This window comes from Leucoraja erinacea, chromosome 20 (genome assembly GCF_028641065.1).
Source record: "Leucoraja erinacea ecotype New England chromosome 20, Leri_hhj_1, whole genome shotgun sequence".
NCBI classification, from domain to species: Eukaryota; Metazoa; Chordata; class Chondrichthyes; order Rajiformes; family Rajidae; genus Leucoraja; species Leucoraja erinaceus.
This window is the reverse complement of record NC_073396.1, coordinates 36,055,285-36,076,972: the sequence shown is the minus strand read 5'-3', so window position 1 is coordinate 36,076,972 and position 21,688 is coordinate 36,055,285. Positions and strand designations below refer to the sequence as shown.

Here is a 21,688-nt window from a genome sequence, read left to right as displayed (position 1 = left end):
GGCCCCCACTGCCCTCTGTGGCAGGAAATTCCACAAATTCACAACTCTCTGGGTGAAAATGTTTTTTCTCACCTCAGTCCTAAATGGCCTCCCCTTTATTCTAAGACTAACCCCTGGTTCTGGACTCGCCCAACATTGGGAACATTTTTTCTGCATCTAGCTTGTCCAGTCCTTTTATAATTTTATATGTTTCTATAAGATCCCCCCTCATCCTTTTAAACTCCAGTGAATACAAGCCTAGTCTTTTCAATCTTTCCTCATATGACAGTCTCGCCATCCCAAGGATCAATCACGTGAACCTACGCTGCACTGCCTCAATCACAAGGATGTCCTTCCTCAAATTAGGAGACCAAAACTGTACGCAATACTCCAGATGTGGTCTTACCAGAGCCCTATACAACTGCAGAAGAACCTCTCTACTCCTATACTGAAATTCTCTTGTTATGAAGGCCTACATTCCATTAGCTTTCTTCACAGCCTGCTGTACCTGCACGCCAACTTTCAGTGGACACCCAGGTCTCGCTGTACCTCCCCCATACCTAACCTAACCCCATTGAGATAATAATCTGCCCCCTTGTTTTTGCCACCAAAGTGGATAACCTCACATTTATCTATTTATACTGCATCTGCCACGCATCTGCCCACTCACTCAACCTGTCCAGGTCACCTTGTAACCTCCTAACATCCTCTTCACAGTTCACACTGCCACCCAGCTTTGTGTCATCCGCAAACTTGCTAGTGTTGCTCCTAATTCCCTCTTCCAAATTATTAATATATATGGTAAACAGTTGCGGCCCCAATACCGAGCCTTGCGGCACTCCACTCGCCACTTTAATGATGCATTTCTCCTTCAGTTGTGTTACAAGGTATTGCAGACATTAAGGCAACCGTTTTGATATAATTACACCAATAATATTAATGTGCAAATCCTCTACAAGCAAATTTTTTAAAAATCATGTTTTTGTTCTTGTATCTCTGGCCTCAGTCATCGATGAGACCAAACGTAGACTAGGTAACTGTTTTGTCAAATACACTCTGGATCTGCTGGTTGCTAACTATTTTAATTCTCATCCCACTCCCTTACCAACCTTTCTGTCCTTGGCCTACTCTTTTACCAGTGAGGCCATGCACAAACTGGAGAAACAATACCTCATATTCCTTGGGTAGCATACCAGTGGTATGAACTTTGAATTCTCCAATTTTAAGTAATACTCCCACTATCCACTCTCTCATTCCTTTGCCACCCCCTACCCTAGTGCATGGCCATTTCTCCCACTCTCCTGTCCCTCTTTTTCACAGGTCCCCATCCACCTATTTCTCTCAGTTTGGCTTCTCACCCTTTTGACTCCTTTTCATCTCTTGCCTTTGTCACCTATACCACCCATCTGCCAATCAATTCCCCCACTCCCTCACCTGTGTCCACCTATTACTTGCTAGGTTCTGGCACACCACCACCTTTCTTTTCCAGCTTTCTCCCTACAATCAGTCTGTAGAAGGGTTCCGACCCAAAATATCATCCAACCATTCCCTCCACAGATTTTGTAAAATACTTTGTATTTTGATGGCCATAAGATGTTCTTCAAAAAGTCATTTCAGTACCTGGATGTGGGCTGAAACCGTTAACTAAATTTACTGTACATTTATTCACCTTGTTGTGTCATATGTTGAACATATGCGATTGCCTACTAATTTCTTTCTCAAATAAAAAACAAACTGCTGGAGGAGCTCATTGGGCCATGAAGCATTAGTGGAGAGTCAAGGCATTTGTGGAGGGTTATTTGTGGAGTTTATGCTTCAAGTCAGGACCCTTATTCAGCCTGTGTAGGAAAGAACTGCAGATGCTGGTTTAAATCAAAGGTAGACACAAAATGCTGGAGTAACTCTGCAGGACAGGAATGGGCGATTTTTTTCAACCCATTCGGACCGAAACATCACCCATTCCTTCTCTCCAGAGATGCTGCCTGATCCGCTGAGTTACTCCCGCATCTTGTGTCAACCCTTATTCAGCCCGACCTGCTAGGTCCCTCCAGCAGTTTGTTTTTTATTCAAGATTCCAGCATCTGCAGTCTCTCGTATCTCCAGTTTATTTCCCTTATACTTTTCTGATGCATAACTCTTCCTAAACCTTGTCCATTGTTGTTCCTGTCTGCCACAACTTGGAACAAAGGTAATAGCCCTTCAATAAGTTGCTATTCCCAATACTATTAAGTATTGAACTGATTTCCTGTTGATTTAATGTGGAGGAAAAATATGTAATTCATCACTCAGTGGTCAATTTATTGAAATATAAAAGCAAATACACCTCATGATGTTAGAAGATGTTGTAATCGTTCAAACAAGGTGCAATTCAAGGATAATTTCTTTCTCCCAAAATCTTATATAAATATTGTAAAGCAGAACGTTTGCATTGTGTAGTAGCGTCTGGTTTATCTGTGCCATAGATTATCTATTGCATGTTGAATTAGTTACAGAATTAACTGTTTTGCATGCATTTCTCAAAATGACTTGCAAACATGAAGTCTAAAGTGCAGCCCTAACTTATTCATTCTTCAATTTTTGTTGCAGCCATCTAGGCGTCCTGTTTTGGATGCAATGAAGATTTGGCCAAATATTCCCCCATCAACTCAGTCTGCTCCAGTTTCAATGTCAACATGTAATGGTGCTCAGAGCGAAAGTCAAATGACTGAGGCGCCAATCTTAACAGGAGGAAACTTGGGCCTCCAGCCTCAGAAGTATGGTACGAGCTTTAATATTCTTTCCCATTCATGTTAATTCTTAATTTTAGGACATTGTGAGAATTCTTTCAGTTTTTAAAAAATTCTGTATTGACAGCTGGCAAACATGCTGACCGTTTTACCCATTTCCACAAACCCATTTGCCTGCATTAGATCTCCATTGATTTATGTTCTGCCCTTTCAAGTGCCTGTCCACATGTCCATTAAATATAGACACTGTATCTGCTTCCACTATCTGGCAGCAAATTCCAGATTATTAACAGATCTCTTTATATAAAGCATAAATTCCCCACAATCTTCTTTAAAAACTCCTTTCAAGAAGACTAGAATGTTAAACTGAGTTCTTTCAATCTAAAGTCAACTTGACTCAAACACTTGTTGCTGTTAAAATCAATTCTTTATTCAGCTGAGACTAGTCTCTTGAACCTTCCAACACAGAGCTGATGCTCTGGAGCGAGTCCAGAGAGGAGTAACTTTGATACAAACTCATGGCATTTATATAGGCATTGGTCATTTCAGATACAGAGGGTATGTCAAGCTAGTAACCAATCATCTGAGTCCTTCTGGGGATTTACAACATCAGTCACATGATCCCCCTTCCCTGGCCTAATTACAGCCTTCGTTTGCCTGTGCTTTATAACTGTTTTAGAATTATTTTATTTCAACACAGCAAAACCCCAGTAGGCTCTTATGAAAGACCACTCCTCAAAATACAAGATACGTATATAACACAATGATCACACAAGTGATACACACTTTCTATACCAAGAGAAAATATATTTCTATAAATCTAAACAATTTGTGTAAGTCTAAAGTGTACCTTTCTACTAAGACAATACATTTCATAATTGGTGTTACTATAATTTTACACACCATTTGAAATACCATTACCTATGTCTTTAAAACATTAATAATATAAGTTTGCTGAATTACAGTTTCTAAGTTCAAAACGCACATTTCCATCTCCCATCCAAAGATACATGGGTCGTAAATCTGTCAATTTACTTAATTAGTGTTTGGTTCCAGGATACAGCTTCATTCACTTAACTTACAGACTTCATACAGCTTAACCTACAGCCTCCCCTTTTCCTGCTATATCTCTACAAGGTATTTTACAACTACTCCCCTCATATCCATCCGAATTCAACATAGCCAAGGCTATCTACAGGGCCTATTATCTCACACTCAGCCCAAACCTCACAGCTCAAGAATGTCCACAAAGGAAAGAACAACTAAGAACAACTGACCTCTGGCCTAAGAAGAGGCCCCTTTTCAGTTATCTATTCTTCAACACAAAGTCATATCAAATACAATTTCCTCCAGTGCCTCAGCAATAAACCTAAGCCAAGCAGATTCGGGTTCAGGCCTCCATGTTTTGATTCATCTTTGCCTGTGTGTATCTGTCTGTTTGCACTTTATTTCAGTTCAGGAAAACTTTGTTTTTCTTTTGCAAATGACCTAGCTTATATAAAAGTAACTATCCAGGCGGTTCTATTTATATAATATTTCCTCAAGAAAACAAAAACAGGGATGTAATGCTGAGGCTTATAAGGCGCTGGTCAGGCTGCATTGGGTGTATTGTCAGCAATTCTGAGGAAGGATATGCCGACTCTGGAGAGGGTCCAGGGGAGGTTGACGAGAATAATCCCGGGAATGAGTAGGTTAACATGTGATGGGCGTTTGACGGCACTGGGTCTCTACTCACTGGAGTTTAGAAGGATGAGGGGATATATCATTGCAACTTACCGAATAGTGAAAGGGCTGGATAGAGTGGAAGTGGAGAGGATGTTTCCACTAGTGTGAGAGTTGATGGGCCAAATGGCCAAATTGTGCTCCCTATCACTTATGAATACATTTCCCAACATTTCATTAGATCTATATTTTGCTGCAGCCTTAAACTTCCTTCCTTGTTATCCACAACACCACCAACGTTTGTTTCATCTGCAAACTATTGATCATGCATGCACATCCAAGTTGTTAATATATATCATTAACAAAGGTCCCTGCATTGCTCACTGGTCACAGACTTATACCAGTCAATTTGTGTATAGAAACATGGAAATTAGGTGCAGGAGTAGGCCATTCGGCCGTTCGAGCCTACACCGCCATTCAATATGATCATGGCTGATCATCCAACTCAGTATCCCGTACCTGCCTTCTCTCCATACCCCCTGATCCCCTTAGCCACAAGGGCCACATCTAACTCCCTCTTAAATATAGCCAATGAACTGGCCTCAACTACCCTCTGAGGCAGAGAGTTCCAGAGATTCACCACTCTGGGTGAGACTTCAACAGGAAATGGAAGCAAACAGGTAACTAAAATGTGTTTTAATTATTAGATTTAAGCATTAAAAACATCTCAACTGGTCCAATTTATAGGCAGTTGTGTTTAAATGTACAAGCTGGTATCTTTAAGATTAATTTATTAATTAGGCACACAATTTTATATTTGAATATTTTTTGTTTAATATGCATTGGTCCAAAATTGCATACAATTAGTTGCTGCTTTCCACCAGTGAAATTTGTCCAAAATCACCAAAGCCAGGCCACAATCTGCTACAGTTGATAAACAGTAAATCGCTGTTAGATTTAAGAAGCAAGTTGATTTAATTTTGATAATCTGATGATTGAAACTGTTCTGAAACTTCAAAATATCAAATGTATCATTATTTATTTCCCTGGCAAAGTTTATTTCAAAACAGTTTAAAACACATTCCACAAACAAATCAATTTTGCTCCTTTTTTTGTATGCTGTCCAAGAATGTTATTTACTTCGCATGGTATTTCTTTATACGGCGTATGAATAGATTGATTATTCTTATACTTGTTTATCAAAATGTTGCAGATGCCCTGATAAGCAGATGCAAGTTGAATGTAAATGATGTTTTAATAAGCAGTTTAGAAGTATTTTATTCAGTAACACAACAATAAAAATAGAAACCATCAGCAATGCAAGTTATTGAGGAAGTATAGTAGAAAATGGGACTAATTTTAATAAATATTAACAGGCTCATCTGATGTGGGAATACCAGGTCAACAACAGGAAAATCTACCACCTATTGGGGTGTTTTGGGATATAGAAAATTGCTCTGTCCCAACGGGGCGATCAGCCATGACAATAGTACAGCGAATCCGTCAACAGTTTTTCCAAGGCCACAGAGAGGCAGAATTCATGTGTGTGTGTGATATCAGCAAAGAGAATAAGGAAGTTATCCAGGAACTTAACAACTGCCAGGTAAGCCATTTGCACAACTTGCCTATAACAGTGGTCATATTTTTTTGAACCTGAAGAATTTAATATGCTGTTATTTTTTTTTTAATGCTGAACTTCAGCTTAAAAAAAACTTCTGAAGTTGAAGAATGTTAACATTTTAAAGTTTTGAACCTTAGTAAAATATATGGTTATGCCCCATGCATTTCCCCTTACACACACACACACCACATGCTACGTACCATTGACGTCAAAATTAGATGTGTTGCAAAAGAGTTAGTCGGTGTGAATACATTGATTTCAAGATGGTTTAGGTTAGTATCATCATCTCTGATTTAATTTAATTTCCATACGTTATGACTGGAGGATAGACCCACGTGAATTGGCCAAGATTGACTGGCAATTAATTCTAAAAGGGTTGACGGTGGATATGCAATGGAAGACATTTAAAGGCTGCATGGATGAACTACAACAATTGTTCATACCAGTTTGGCAAAAGAATAGATCAGGGAAGGTAGTACATCCATGGATAACAAGGGAAATCAGGGATAGTATCAAAGCGAAGGATGATGCGTACAAATTAGCCAGAAAAAGCAGCATACCGGAGGACTGGGAGAAATTCAAACACCAGCAGAGGAGGACAAAGGGCTTAATTAGGAAAGGGGAAAATAGATTATGAAAGAAAACTGGCAGGGAACATAAAAACTGACTGCAAAAGTTTTTATAGATATGTGAAAAGAAAGAGATTAGTAAAAATAAAAGTAGGTCCCTTGCAGTCAGAAACAGGTGAGTTGATCATGGGGAACAAGGATATGGCGGACTAATTGAATAACTACTTTGGTTCCGTCTTCACTAAGGAAGACATAAATAATTTGCCGGAAATAGCAGGGGACTGCGGGTCAAAGGAGTTGGAGGAATTGAGTGAAATCCAGGTTAGCCGGGAAGTGTTATTGGGTAAATTGAATGGATTAAAGGCCGATAAATCCCCAGGGCCAGATAGGCTACATCCCAGAGTACTTAAGGAACTAGCTCCAGAAATAGTGGATGCATTAGTAATAATCTTTCAAAACTCTTTAGATTCTGGAGTAGTTCTTGAAGATTGGCGGGTAGCAAACGTAACCCCATTTTTTAAGAAGGGATGGAGAGAGAAAATGGGGAATTACAGACCAGTTAGTCTAACATCGGTAGTGGGGAAACTGCTAGAGTCAGTTATTAAAGATGGGATAGCAGCACATTTGGAAAGTGGTGAAATCATTGGACAAAGTCAGCATGGATTTACGAAAGGTAAATCATGTCTGATGAATCTTATAGAATTTTTCGAGTATGTAACTAGTAGCGTGGATAGGGGAGAACCAGTGGATGTGGTGTATCTGGACTTCCAGAAGGCTTTCGACAAGGTCCCACATAAGAGATTAGTATACAAACTTAAAGCACAAGGCATTGGGGGTTCAGTATTGATGTGGATAGAGAACTGGCTGGCAAACAGGAAGCAAAGAGTAGGAGTAAACGGGTCCTTTTCACAATGGCAGGCAGTGACTAGTGGGGTACCGCAAGGCTCAGTGCTGGGACCCCAGCTATTTACAATATATATTAATGATCTGGATGAGGGAATTGAAGGCAATATCTCCAAGTTTGCGGATGACACTAAGCTGGGGGGCAGTGTTAGCTGTGAGGAGGATGCTAGGAGACTGCAAGGTGACTTGGATAGGCTGGGTAAGTGGGCAAATGTTTGGCAGATGCAGTATAATGTGGATAAATGTGAGGTTATCCATTTTGGTGGCAAAAATGGGAAAGCAGACTATTATCTAAATGGTGGCCGATTGGGAAAGGGGGAGATGCAGCGAGACCTGGGTGTCATGGTACACCAGTCATTGAAGGTAGGCATGCAGGTGCAGCAGGCAGTAAAGAAAGCAAATGGTATGTTAGCTTTCATTGCAAAAGGATTTGAGTATAGGAGCAGGGAGGTTCTACTGCAGTTGTACAGGGTCTTGGTGAGACCACACCTGGAGTATTGCGTACAGTTTTGGTCTCCAAATCTGAGGAAGGACATTATTGCCATAGAGGGAGTGCAGAGACGGTTCACCAGATTGATTCCTGGGATGGCAGGACTGTCTTATGAAGAAAGACTGGATAGACTTGGTTTATACTCTCTAGAATTTAGGAGATTGAGAGGGGATCTTATAGAAACTTACAAAATTCTTAAGGGGTTGGACAGGCTAGATGCAGGAAGATTGTTCCCGATGTTGGGGAAGTCCAGGACAAGGGGTCACAGCTTAAGGATAAGGGGGAAGTCCTTTAAAACCGAGATGAGAAGAACTTTTTTCACACAGAGAGTGGTGAATCTCTGGAACTCTCTGCCACAGAGGGTAGTTGAGGCCAGTTCATTGGCTATATTTAAGAGGGAGTTAGATGTGGCCCTTGTGGCTAAGGGAATCGGGGTATGGAGAGAAGGCAGGTACGGGATACTGAGTTGGATGATCAGCCATGATCATATTGAATGGCGGTGCAGGCTCGAAGGGCCGAATGGCTTACTCCTGCACCTAATTTCTATGTTTCTATATACATTTTAGTAATGAAGTTGTGATAAAAAAAAAGTAATCGCTTTTTTTTGACCCAGGTTACAGTTGCTCATATCAATGCAACTGCAAAGAATGCTGCAGATGACAAGCTTAGACAGAGTTTAAGGCGATTTGCTGAAACTCACACAGCTCCATCCACGGTTGTTTTGGTATCCTGTAAGTAACCGATGCAATAAGACAAATTTAACTACATTTGGTAAAATTGATCATCAGAATACCAGCCAATACTCAGTAGGAGGATGCTTAACTGGAAATGATGCGAGTTGTATTAAATGTAGCGTTAGGTGTTGAAGATCCAGAATGCATAGCATAATGAAAATTGAGTCTTGATCAGAGCAGGAATATTTTTGGATTTATATCAATGCAATGAAGGTCCATTGAATGTTATACGTTATAATTTCTGAATAGTTTGCCAATGATTAAATATAGATAAATCTTTTCTCAGCATCTTTTAAGTTTAAAATAGAAGAGATTTCAATCATTATTTGTTATTTCTAATAATTGTAGCTTGCTCATTTAACAGCTGATGTCAACTTTGCCTCGGAACTCAGTGACCTTCGACATCGGCATGGTTTTCAGATCATTTTGGTTCATAAGAATCAAGTTTCAGATGCACTTTTACAACATGCACACAAACATATCAAATTTGAGGAATTTGTTTTTAACTTACCACCAAGGTTGCCAGAGAAAACACAAGTAAGTCACTTCTCAATTAAACTTAGCATTTGTTTTTCTTATATAATGTTCTAATATTATATGTCTTTCCATGAAATTATAATTCTTGCTAATGAGAATTTAAGTGATACAATGTTTAGATACTTTGCTGATTTTAAATTATCTGTTTTTCCAGACGCAATATTATCTTTCTCCTTCCACAGTTACTTTTTTCCTTTTTTCAATACATGGTGATTGCTGGCAAACCCAACATACATTCCCCAATCCCAATTGCTTTTGAACGCTGTGCCATTTCGGATTCAATCACATTTCTAAGACCTGGTTTCAAGACGCGGGGAGTTTTGAAAGGGAGCTGTTGCGAATAAATAAAGTAGGGATGCAGGATTATGTGATGTGCTGTAGCTGTGCAATGTGGGAGCTGGTGGACCCTAGTGTGATTCCTGGTGACCACATCCGCAGCTGGGTGCTTGACAAATTCAGGCTCAAACTTGATGACCTGGAATCTGAGTTTCAGAACAATGCGGCATATCAGGGATGGGGAGAATTTCCTGGATGCTGTGTACCTGGAGGCAGTCACACCCATTAGATTCTCTACTCCCAACTCGGTCTGTGTTCAGGGGGAAGAGGGTGTGACTGCGAGTGAAGCAGGTAGGGAAGAGAGAAATCCAAGAGACAGTGTTGTAGGAACCTCTGAGAGGCTTGAGAATCCTTGAGCTTGTCTAACAGGTCTAAAAATCGTGCTCAGTGGATGAGAGTGGGGGCCATGGGAACGATGCGCAACTTAACCATGGTACGTGGATCAGGGAGCCATTCAAGAGGGCAGAGTAGAAGAGTTGTAATTGGGGACAGTACAGTCAGGGGAATAGACACAATTCGCTGTCGCAAGGATCGAGTCCCGAAGACTGCTGCTGCCTGCCTGGATTCGGGACAAATCGTCTGACCTACAGAGGAATTTAGTGTAGGGGGTATAGATGCAGTTGTTGTGATTCTTTTGGTACCAATGACATAGATAAAGCAAGGAAAGAGTTTCTGCTGAAGCACTTGAGTAGCTATAACCTAAATTAAAAAAGCAGAACCAAACATGTAATAATCTCTAGATTGCTACATGAGCCATGAACAAATTGGCGTAGGGTCATTAAGATCAGAAAGTTAAATGTGTGGCTCAAAGATTGGTGTTGCAGAAGTGGGTTTGAATTTGTGGGACGTTGGCATCAGTATCAGTAAGGAGGGTGCTGTTCCGATAGGAGGCCTTTGAATAGTAGTCAGGACCTAGGGCACAAATTATATCAGCAAAAGGCATGTAAGAAAGACAATGTTGTATGGTCATGGGGGATTTCAATATGCGCGTAGACTGGGAAAATCAGGTTGCTACTGGGTCCCAAGAGAATGAATTCTACAAATGCCTATGAGATGGCTTCTGAATGCCCACTACAGAAAAGGCAATTGTGGATTTGGTGCTGCGTGATGAACCAGGCTTAATTCAGGAGCTTAAGGTGAAGGAGTCCCTAGGAGGCAGTGATCATAATATGAAAGAATTCAATGTAGTTTGAGGGAGAAGCTGAAATTGGTATTACTGTTGGGTAAAGGTGGCTACAGAGGTGTGAGAGAGGAATGGCAGTGGAGCAGCAACGGCTGGAGTTCCCAGGAAGACATGGGATATTTTCATCCCAAAAGAGGGTGAAACATACCAAGGGGAGAATGAGTTCACCGTGGCAGGCAGGAAGTCAAATATGGGATAAAAGCAAAGGAGAAACAATAAAACATGGCAAAGATTAGCAGGAGGCCGGAGGATTGGGAAGCTTTTAAAAACCAACAGAAGGCAACTAAAAAATCAATAAGGGGAGAAAACATGAAATATGTAGGTACATAATTGGTAGGTTAGTCAATAATATAAAAGCAGATACCAAATGTTTTTACAGATATGCTAGGAATAAAAGAGAGGCACGAGTGGACATTGGACCGCTGGAAAATGATGCTGTAATGTGGAACAAAGAAATGGCAGATTAACTTGCTGGAGTTTAGAAAGATGATGGGGGATCTCAGTGAAATCTACAAGATAATGAAAGGCCTAGATAGTGGACATGAAAAGGTGTTTCCAGTAATGGGAGAGTCTAGAACCAGAGTGTACCGCTGCTGGATACAAGGGTGCATCTTCAAAATGAAGATGAGGAATGTCTTCAGGCAGAGAGAGGATAGTAATTCTGTGGACTTCAGTGTCACAGGTGGCTGTGGAGGCTGACACATTGGGTATTTGTAAGGCAAAGCTTGATCGGTTCTTGATTAGGAAGGGCACCAAACGTTAACGGCGAGAAAGCAGGAGATGGGGTTGAGAGGAAAAAATAGATCAGCTGTGATTGCATGTTGGATGGGGTGAATGGTCATACTCCTATGTCTTATGGTCATATTAGATAATGACAACAGATTTTCTCTCAAAAAGACACTAATGAACCAGATGGGATTTTATAGCTGTCCAATAGTTTTTTGCGTGTTATTTTGGAAAATTCCAGATCATTGACTGAAATTAAATGTCACAGCTGCCATGGAGTTTGTTCCACTGGCCTACTAGTCCAGTAACTTAATGACTATGTTACCAGTGATACTCATATTTGTTTACAAGAACTCTGACTAGGCTTTTTCATACTGGAGTGAATAATCAAATTTTCCACGATTGAAGAAATAATAATACTGTTACCCTGAAATAAAAACTGAATCGTGGAACTACTCAGCAATATGTAAGCAACATCTTCACAGAAGGAAACAAATAATGTATCAGGTTGATGGTCTTGCGTCAAATGTCAGAACAGTTAAGGACCTGTCTCACTTATGCTATTTTTTCGACATCTTGATGGCACCCGTCATAGTCGCAGCAGGTCAGCGAAAATTTTCAAAATGTTGAAAATCCAGCGGCGACCAGAAAAAGGTACGACTCTTTGGGCAGCTACTCATGACCAAACAGGCGTCACCCTGCGACATGTGACCTGCATGGCCGTGAGTAGTCGCCGAAAGAGTAGTACCTTTTTCTGGATTTTCAACATTTTGAAAATTTTCGCCAGCCTGCTGCGAATATGACGGGTGCCATCAAGTCGTCGAAAAAATTGCATAAGTGGGACAGGCCCTCAAGAAATATACTGGTCTGACAAGGTAGAGAAAAATAGTATATAAGAAAAGGGAAACAATAAAATGATAGAAGGCTTGTTTCCCTTTCTGCCCATTCACTTTCTTTTCTGTTCTGCAGCAATGCCATACTCTTCTGTATGCATACAATTTGCCGATTAACAGAGATAGCAAGCAAGTCGGCAACAGACTGCGTCGTTTATCTGATAATTGTGGTGGAAAAGTTTTAAGCATCACTGGCAGCAGTGCAATCCTTCGCTTTACAAGCCAGGAAAACGCTGAGCGTGCACAGAAGCGAATGGAGAATGAAGATGTATTTGGCAACAAGATCCTTGTATCATTTACACCGAAAAATAAAGATTTTTGTGAAAGCAAAACTAACTGCATAACAGTTGAAAAGACAAGATCCCCCAAAAAGGCGAGTAAACTTACAAAACAATCTCAGCTGAATAAAGACCTTGATGAACAATCACATAATGGAAAAAACTCTGCTGCAAAGAACACAAGGACGTCCCAAGGATCAGCAGTTAAAAATGGAAAGGTCAGAAGCTTACAGGTAAATAGTTAACTTATTTTACCACTTACTATACATGGCACCACAAGCAGGCCAGTAAGATGAGTGTGTTTTATTTCTTTTTTTTTCAAATGGAGAAAGTATAAAAAATGTTTGAATAATACTGGTAGATAGAAGTAATGTATCTGCATTCAACATAACATGAAGTTTCATTTTATTAGGTTCATATGGGGTATGATTATTAATCTGCCAAGGAATTTAAGGTTAAGAGTGGAGTAACACGACTCAAATATTATGCAGCTGACGCACAAGGTGTTAAATTCATACCTCCCATACTTATTGCAATGCAATAAATCTATTTAAAGTCTGCATTTATCCATCAGCAGTTAACAAAGAGGTCCTTGAACACAATTGTTATCTCAACATTGCCAAATAATTTCACTGCTCTCACTGACAGAATTGATTGCCATTTCATTGAAATACTGGAGAGCAATCACTATCCACCTGTCTTCAACCAACTGTTCGTTCACTTATCCAGTAGTAAGAGCCTCAACGCTGGCTACTTACAAAGCCTGCTCAAGCCAGAAGTTCAGCATTTCTTTCTGGAAAACCTGTGCTACTTTGGTCATGACCCTGTCTCACAGTGCAAGTCCACCCACGAGTGATCCCGAGTGAAAGATAAAAATCAAACTCGTGGTTGTCTACGAGGATCCAAGTTTATGTTCACGAGTTTCAACGAGTGCCCACGTGTATGTCTAAGTTTGACGTTTACTTCTCATTTCGGCGATATACCAAGTTCCTCTCCCGAGTTACTCTTGAGCCAACGACTACCGACGTGTGGAAAAATCATCACATCTGTTAAAATGATGTCATGCAGTTTTTTTTTTTTTACACTATAAAAATACCCAGCCTGGAGAACGATCTCAACCCGAAACATCACCTATTTCTTTTCTCCAGAGATGCTGCTTGACCAGCTGAGTTAGTCCATCATTTTATGTCTGTCTTTGGTTTAAATTAGTACCTGCAATTCCTTCCTTCAAACTTTTTAGAGCAGTTTGTTTCAAGAAACAATCCTTCCAAAAGCATTCAAAAGTCCATTTGAACTGCATTTGTTCAAGATCTGGCATCAATCATTGAAAGGCATAGGCTGTTTTGTATCGGGAGGAACTGCAGATGCTGGTTTACACCAAAGATAGACACAAAATACTGGAGTAACTCAGCAGGACATGCAGCATTTCCGGAGAGAAGGAATGGGGGACATTTCTGGTCGAGTCCCTTCTTCAAACTGAAAAAACGTTTCGACCCTTCTCTCCAGAGATGCTGCCGGCTTGGCTGAGTTACTCCAGCTTTTTGTGTCGAGTAAGATTGTTTTATTCCCTTAATTTATCTCATCAAAACGTTGGTAAACTTCTAACAAAAAGATTAGGTAAATTGAACATGAACGTTATTTTTTTCCCCTGACAGCAAGGTCCGTAGACAAGAGGGTTAGCAGTATGTGTCTCTACTCACCCAGTATGTCCGTCAGAACAGCCGTCCCACCTTCGCGACTTAAACCGTATAAAAAGCAGTGGCTCAAAACATTGCTGATTGGGCAGATCTGCACAGAAACCACCCCTTTCACACTCACCCCAGCCCTGGGAAACAGAGCCCTTTTTCAGAGCCCTACAGTCACCCCAGCCCGCCCGCGAACCTCTGAATGATAGACAAAGCTCAGATATTCTCTTCAACACAAAGTTACAAAGCACGCCGCTCTTCCTATTTATTGTCCCCCACGTTTCGGGTCCAGACCTTTCTTCACACTACTGACATTTCTGGGCCAATTTCCCCACTGTCCTTCATATTCTGGTGGCGGCGCTGTCTGTCTTTTTTTATTTTTTGTCTAGTTAAATGTAGTTGTTTGTGTTTTTTAAATCGTTTTTTTAACTGTGTATATGCGGGGGACGGGGGGAGGGAAGGGGGAACATTTTTAAACTCTCTTCCCTGTACGGGAGACCTGACCTTTTCTTTGTCGGGTCTCCGTTGTCGTTGGGGCCTAGCTCCGTGGAGCGGCCTCCAGCCTGAACGACCTGGAGGCTCCAGTCATGGAGCCTGCGGAACTGCGGATTTACCATCGTGGGGCTCGCCTGCATTGGGGCGTGGGGAGCGGTAGTGACTTGCTGTTGCGGCCCGACCACGTAGCTCGGAGGCTCCAGCTGCAGCCGCAGGTCCGGTGGACTGTCGGGGTATCGGGAGCTCGCGGGTCCGGTTGAAGAGACCGCTTTCTCCCGCCCGTGTCGCGGGGTTGGAACGACCCGGAGCGGGGACGTACATCGCCCGGGCCGTGGGATATTCCAGCGCCCGCCAGGGGCTCCAACTTTGTGACATTTAGACCGGGAGCGGGGCCATACATCGCCCAGCGCGGCCTAAAATGGCCGTGGGACTCACCATCGCCCGCCTGGGGCTTCAACATCGGGAGAGAAATGGAAAAGGGGAGAGAAAAGACTTTGCCTTCCATCACAGTGGGTTCACTGTGATGGATGTTTTTGTAAATTGAATAGTGTGTATGTCTGTAGGAAATTGTCTTTGTATGGCTGTGGAAACGGAGTTTCGTTTGAGCCTCACTGAGGTTCAAATGACATGTAATAAATATTGTATTGTATATTCCCTATTTAGTTTTTAGTTTTACAGATGCAGTGCAGAAACAAGCCCTTCGGCCCACCGAATCCGCACCGACCAGCGATCCCCGCACATTGACATTTACACCAAGCCCATTAACCTACCCACGTCTTTGGAGCTTACACCATTTTCTTATTTGACCTATATGTTAAAACTTTCACGGTGTAAATATCAGCTGGATATTTAAAATCACATTCATTCATTTATCGGTGTTTTTTGTCATTAAGGTCTGGGGGGGGGGGGTTACCGAGCGGAATATATTTTTTGTTCACTTTTTTACCCCTACTGCATAGCTGCATGAATTCTCGGGACTGTATTTGATGCTGGTGTATGTGAACTGTCTCCTCTTCCACCATCCCCACTCTCCAACCGGGCGCAGAGTTTAACTTTTGATATGTGTTTGCCATCCGGTCGTGTGTTTAGTTAAGTGAAACATGTCATTATTCATATCGGGACGCCTTCTGCTTCGGGAGCTCTCCGTTAACGCCAAGCAGTTGAGGAGAATGACTCCAATATCACAGAGGCTGATGCATTTTAACGATGGGCCTTAGACAATGCTGATTAAAACCGGCAGCTTTCGCGCATAAACACAAAAAACAACATAAACATACTGATAGTACTCATGAGTTAATGCGGTAAACTCACAATTCACTACGGTAAACGCATGGGCTACTACGGTAGTACAACGAGTTTAAAAGTTTCAAATATTTCCTTCAAGAGTAAATTTGACTCGTGGAAATCTTTCAACATGTTGAAAATTTTTCACGAGTTAACAACTTTCCCGAGTACTTGCCGTTAGCGTAACGAGTCGCTAAGTTACGTCCACGCGCTCCGACGTTCCCGCTACGTTAATTCTACGTGATTACCACGAGTTTGATTTGTTTTTAACTCGGGATCACTCGTAGGGTGGACTCGCACCGTGAGACAGGCGTTTGAGTTTGGCTAGTCCAAGAGATCAACTTTTCAGTTCTCACACATGTTGATGGTACACTAAAGACGCCCCACCATTTAAAAACAAAAAATTGTGTTGCTATTTGACAGGTAACATTAAACCTGAATTTTCTTATTATTAAAAATATGTGAATAAAAAAATTCCAATTTGAATTGTGCACATTTGACAAATACAGAAAAATGTTTAACATTGAAATCAGAATGCATTGAATGTTTCCAAACAATATTAAGTCCCATGCCCTATTTTGATCATGTCTTGTGGTCAAAAATGTAATTACATTCTTTTTAACAAAGATTGACTACAGTAAACCCTCGTTTTTACGGACTTCTTTCCAGGCCAGGCTATCAACCCTGCAAGCCTCTCCAGCCACTTCCAGGTCAGGCTACCAACGTTACCCCTGAACCGCACTGCCACCGCTAAAAAGCACTGCCACCTTGGCCTATTCCAGGCCAGGCTACCAATGCCACCCCCAGCCGCTTTCAGGCTGGGCTTCTGACGTCACCCACGCCCCGCTCTGCCACCCAGGCTGCTAACGGTATCCCTGGCCATTTCCAGGCCCAGCTGCCAATGCCACCCTCAGCTGCACTGCCACCCCAGCCGATTCCAGGCCAGGCTGCCAATGCCAGCCCTGGCTGCTTGCAGGCTGAGCTGCCGACACCATCCCGACTGCTTCTCGGCCAGGCTGTCGACACACCCATATCGGCTCTGGCCCAGGCTGTTGGCACCACCACTGACTCACACCGCCTTCCTGGCCACTTCCAAGTCGGGTCTGCTGCTGCCACTGCGTCCCTTATCTGCACACCTGACGCCCGTGGGTGGTGACCATTGACTCCGCTGAAACCTTGACTATTCCCTGGCCGCTAACCTGGATTCTAGACCCAGTTCCAGTACAAGAGTCTGAAGAAGGTTCCCGACCTGAAACATAACTTTATCTTTGTTTTCCAGAAATGCTCCCTGATCTCACTCCAGCACTGTGTACTTTTGTGTATTAACCAGGATCCGTAGTTCCTTGTTTCTACGACAATGATCATCCCGTACTCGGTTATAGCGGACAATCAGCAATAACGAACACCATTCCCCCTCTCCCTTTTTATGGTTCGGTATACCAAAACTTTAATGTACAGTGCGTTTTCAGCAGACAACTCGATAAAGAATGCAGTTCTGGTCGTCCCATTACAGGAAGGAAGTGGAGAATTTGGAAAGGGTTCAGAGGAGATTCACAAGAATGATGCCTGGAATATGGGGAATTAGCTACAGTGTGGTTGGACAGACTTGGATTACTTTCTCTGGAATGCCAGAGGTAGTGAAAAGACCTGACAGAAGTACATAAAATGATGAACAGCATAGATGGGCTGGACCAACTGGCTGGAGTTTTTGTAGACATCGTCAACCTCACATTGCTATGGTCTGAGGTTCCCACCTGCTTTAAAGGGGCATCAATAATACCAGTGCCAAAAAAGAGCAAGGGGACATGCCTCAATGACAACTGGCCAGTGGTACTAACGTCCATGATGATGAAGTCTTTTGAGAATGTGGTTAAGGTGCATATGAACTCCTTCCTCAACAAGAACCTAGACCCATTACAATTTTCCTACCAGCACCACAGGTCAATGGAGAAAACGATCTCACTGGCTCTTCACCCAGCACTGGAGTACTATAAATACGCATACATTAGGTTGTTGCTCATAGACTCCACCTTGCATTCAACACATCATTCCCTCCACACTAGTTACAAGCTCGAGGAACTGGGCCTCAGAACACAATCAGCATGATTTTTTTTAGTTTAGAGCTACAACATGGAAACAGGCCACCAAGTCTGCGCTGACCAACAATCCCCGCACATTAACACTCTGTTGATGGGTACATAGTGTGGAAGGAAACCGAAGATCTCTGGTAAAACCTTCGAGGAGATCATAGAAACTCCGTTCAGACAGCATCCTTGATCAAACCCGGGTCTCCGGCTCTGAAAGCGCTACAAGGCAGCAAGTCTACTGCTGCGGCACCGTGCTGCCCATATTGGTGACAACACTTCCTGCTCAGCACCTCAAGACAGTGTGTTCAGCCTCCTACTCTACTCACTGTATACCCATAACTGTGTAGCGGGACAGTTCCAACTCCATGTTCAAATTTGCCGGTACCACCGTTGTAAGATGGAGGATGGTGAGTCCGAATGGAGGGAGGGAGATCAATCGACGAAACAAATGATATAATGATACCAGAATAACTTTGCTCTCAATGTCAGTAAAGCCAATGAACCGGTGACTTTAGAAGAGCAAGGCTAAAGGATCCACAAACCTGTCTTCATTGATGGGATAGTGCGGAGAGAGTCAAAACTTCAAATCACTTGTTATGGACCCAGCACATCGATGCAATCATAAAGAAAGTCCATCAATGCCTCTACCTTCTAAGAAAATTGAGGAGGTTCGGTATGTTAATGAAAACTTTTATAGGTGCATGGTAGAGAGCATATTGATAGCATGGCCTGGTTCAGCAACTCAAATGCCAAGGAACAAACAAAACTACAAAAATTGGTGTACACCCGTCCATCATGGGTGCTAACCTCCCCACTGATGAAGGGGTCTGCAGGAGTCACTGCCTCAAAAAGCCAGCCAACATCATCAGGGAAGACACCAAATGCTGGTGTAACTCAGCGAGACAGGCAGCATCTCTGGAGAGAAGGAATGGGTGACGTTTAAGGTCGAGACCCTTCAGACTAATGTCAGGGGAGTGGGTGGGACAGAGATGGAATGTAGTCCGAGACAGTAAGACTGGTGGGAGAACTTGGGAGAGGATGGAGAGAGAGGGAAAGCAAGTGCTATTTGAAGTTAGAGAAGTCATGTTCATACTACCCAAGCATACTGTGTAAGCTACCAAAGTGAAATATGATGTGCTGTTCCTCCAATTTGCACTGGGCCACAATGGAGGATGCCCAGGATGGAAAGGTCAGATTGGGAATGGGAGGGGGAGTTAAAGTGCTGAACAACCGGGAAATCAGGTAGGTTAAGGCGGACTGAGCTGAGGTGTTCAGAGAAATGATCGCTGAGCCTGCGCTTGGTCTCGCCGATGTACATATGTTGACACCTGGAACAGCGGATACTGTAGATGAGATTGGAGGATGTGCAAGTGAACCTCTGCCTCAGATGAAAAGACTGTTGGGGTCCTTGGATGGAGTCTAGGGGGGAGGTAAAGGGACAGGTGTTGCATGTACCAGGGGAGGGGGTTGGAGGTGGCGAAAGTGTTGGGAGGATTATATGCTGTATGCAACAGCTGATGGGGTGGAAGGTGTGGACAAGGGGGGCTGTCCTTGTGAATGGGGGGAGGGGGAGGGGGAGCAAGTGGAGCTGTGGGATATCGAGGAGACCCTCATCTGTAATGGACGAGGGGAACGCCCGTTTCCTAAAGAATGAGGACATCTCCGATAATCTAGTATGGAAAACCTCATCCTGGGTGCAGATGCAGCATAGACGGAAGAATTGGGGACCATGCTGGTCATGCTCGCAGTTTACTCCAGAGAAAAGGTATAGAAGCCTGAAAACTAATGTCAAGGAGCAACTTCTTCCTAACATCCATGACGCCATTAAACACTACAGCCTCCAAATAAACTCAACTGCATAGATTTGGAGGGCATCATTTTTACCGATTCGGTCCTTGTATTGTTTGTTTAATATGGTGTTTGTGGATCACTATGTACATGCCTGTTGTGCTGCGCAAGTACGAATTTCATTGTTCCATTTTAGGACCTACAGTGCTCTCCATAATGCCATAATGTTTATTTGCCTCTGTACTCCGCAATTTGAGATTTGTAATTAAACAAGATCACATACTTAAATGGCGGATGTGCAGGAGTGGGAGCCGTCTGTGTATGGCAGCCTGCCTGCAGCCCGTCTCTTCACCTTTTTTTATTTTAAGGGGAGAAGGAGAAGGGGGAAGCTTTATTTCTTAGTCCCCTACCTGGTCGGAGAGGCAGCATCCCTCCAAGCTGCTTCTTCGCCCCGTCCTCGCGGCCTACCATCAAGAATGGAGCAGCGTTTCCTGTCGGGACCGGCCAGGACTACAGCTTCGGCGGCGGTGCAGCACTGGGATACCAACAGGGAGCGGGCGATGCCTTACTGAGTCGCCGTGCGGTAAGCTCCGGAACGCTGTGGCTGCCGACTCCCAACATCGCGGAGCTGTGGCTGCGGGCGGTGCTGGATTTGGAGCGCTGCGGAGCCTGGGATCGAGTTGCCGGGGTCGGAGCTCCAACCGGCGCGGCCCGAGGGCTACAAGTGCCCCGGTCTCCGGGGAAGAGACAGCCGCTCCAGACTTTCCAAGCTGCTTGAGGAATGTTTCACCCAACGCCGGATGTTCCATCTTCACGGCAAGAGGGCCCTGAAAATCATCGGACTGGCTGCAAGGCCACAAATGGGCCCCGACCTCGGGTGTTTCAGAGGAAGAGGACTTAACTTTCTGGTGCCTTTCCCCACAGTGGAAATTTTTGATTCTGCTGTGGGGGGGACGTTTGTGTTGAGTGTGTTGTGTCCATTTACTTTATTTTTTAACCTTTTTCTATGGTCTGTATGGAAACTTATTATCTATTTTATGTAAAGCACTTTGGTGTCAATGCGAGTTGACTTAAAACATGCTATATAAATAAAACTTACTTACATGTGGTTACAGTGCACATTGTCAGATTTTAATAAAGGGTAATTTTTAGAATTACATGTAGAAATTACAGCAGTGTTTATACATAGTCTCCCCCATTTTAAGGCACCATAATGTTTGGGACACATGGCTTCACAGGCGTTTGTAATTGCTCGGGTCTGTTTAATTGTCTCAATGTAGGAATAAGAGAGCTCTCTGCACCTAGTCTTTTCTCCAGTCTTTCCATCACCTTTGGAAACTTTTATTGCTGTTTATCAACATTGGAGGACCAAAGTTGTGCCAATGAAAGTTTAAAAAGCCATTATGAAACTGAGAAACAAAAATAAAACTGTTGGAGACATCAGCCAAACCTTAGGCTTGCTAAAATCAACTGTTTGGAACCATTGAGAAGAAAGCATGCACTGGTGACTTTATTAATCACAACTATGTATAAACACTGCTGTAATTTCAACATGGTGAAACCAAAATGTTTGAAAATGGCCTTAATGAAAATCTGACAATGTGCACTTTAACCACATGTGATTTATTTCTATTACAAAACTCAAATTATGGAGTACAGAGGCAAATAAATAAATGACGGGTCTTTGTCCCAAACATGATGGCGACGCACCA

At 42.8% G+C, this 21,688-nt stretch overlaps 1 protein-coding gene across 7 annotated transcripts in view; it reads left to right on the top strand.

Moving 5' to 3' along the window:
* LOC129707085 (meiosis regulator and mRNA stability factor 1) overlaps positions 1 to 21,688 on the top strand; it is an 85,255-nt gene that overhangs the window by 18,156 nt on the left and 45,411 nt on the right. For all 7 annotated transcript variants that reach the window (XM_055651868.1, XM_055651869.1, XM_055651864.1 and 4 more), the window contains exons 4-8: positions 2,566 to 2,737; positions 5,744 to 5,970; positions 8,564 to 8,681; positions 9,049 to 9,221; positions 12,436 to 12,870. In XM_055651868.1, the coding sequence (XP_055507843.1) occupies positions 2,566 to 2,737; positions 5,744 to 5,970; positions 8,564 to 8,681; positions 9,049 to 9,221; positions 12,436 to 12,870 (1,125 nt within the window). The remainder of the gene's footprint in view (positions 1 to 2,565; positions 2,738 to 5,743; positions 5,971 to 8,563; positions 8,682 to 9,048; positions 9,222 to 12,435; positions 12,871 to 21,688) is intronic.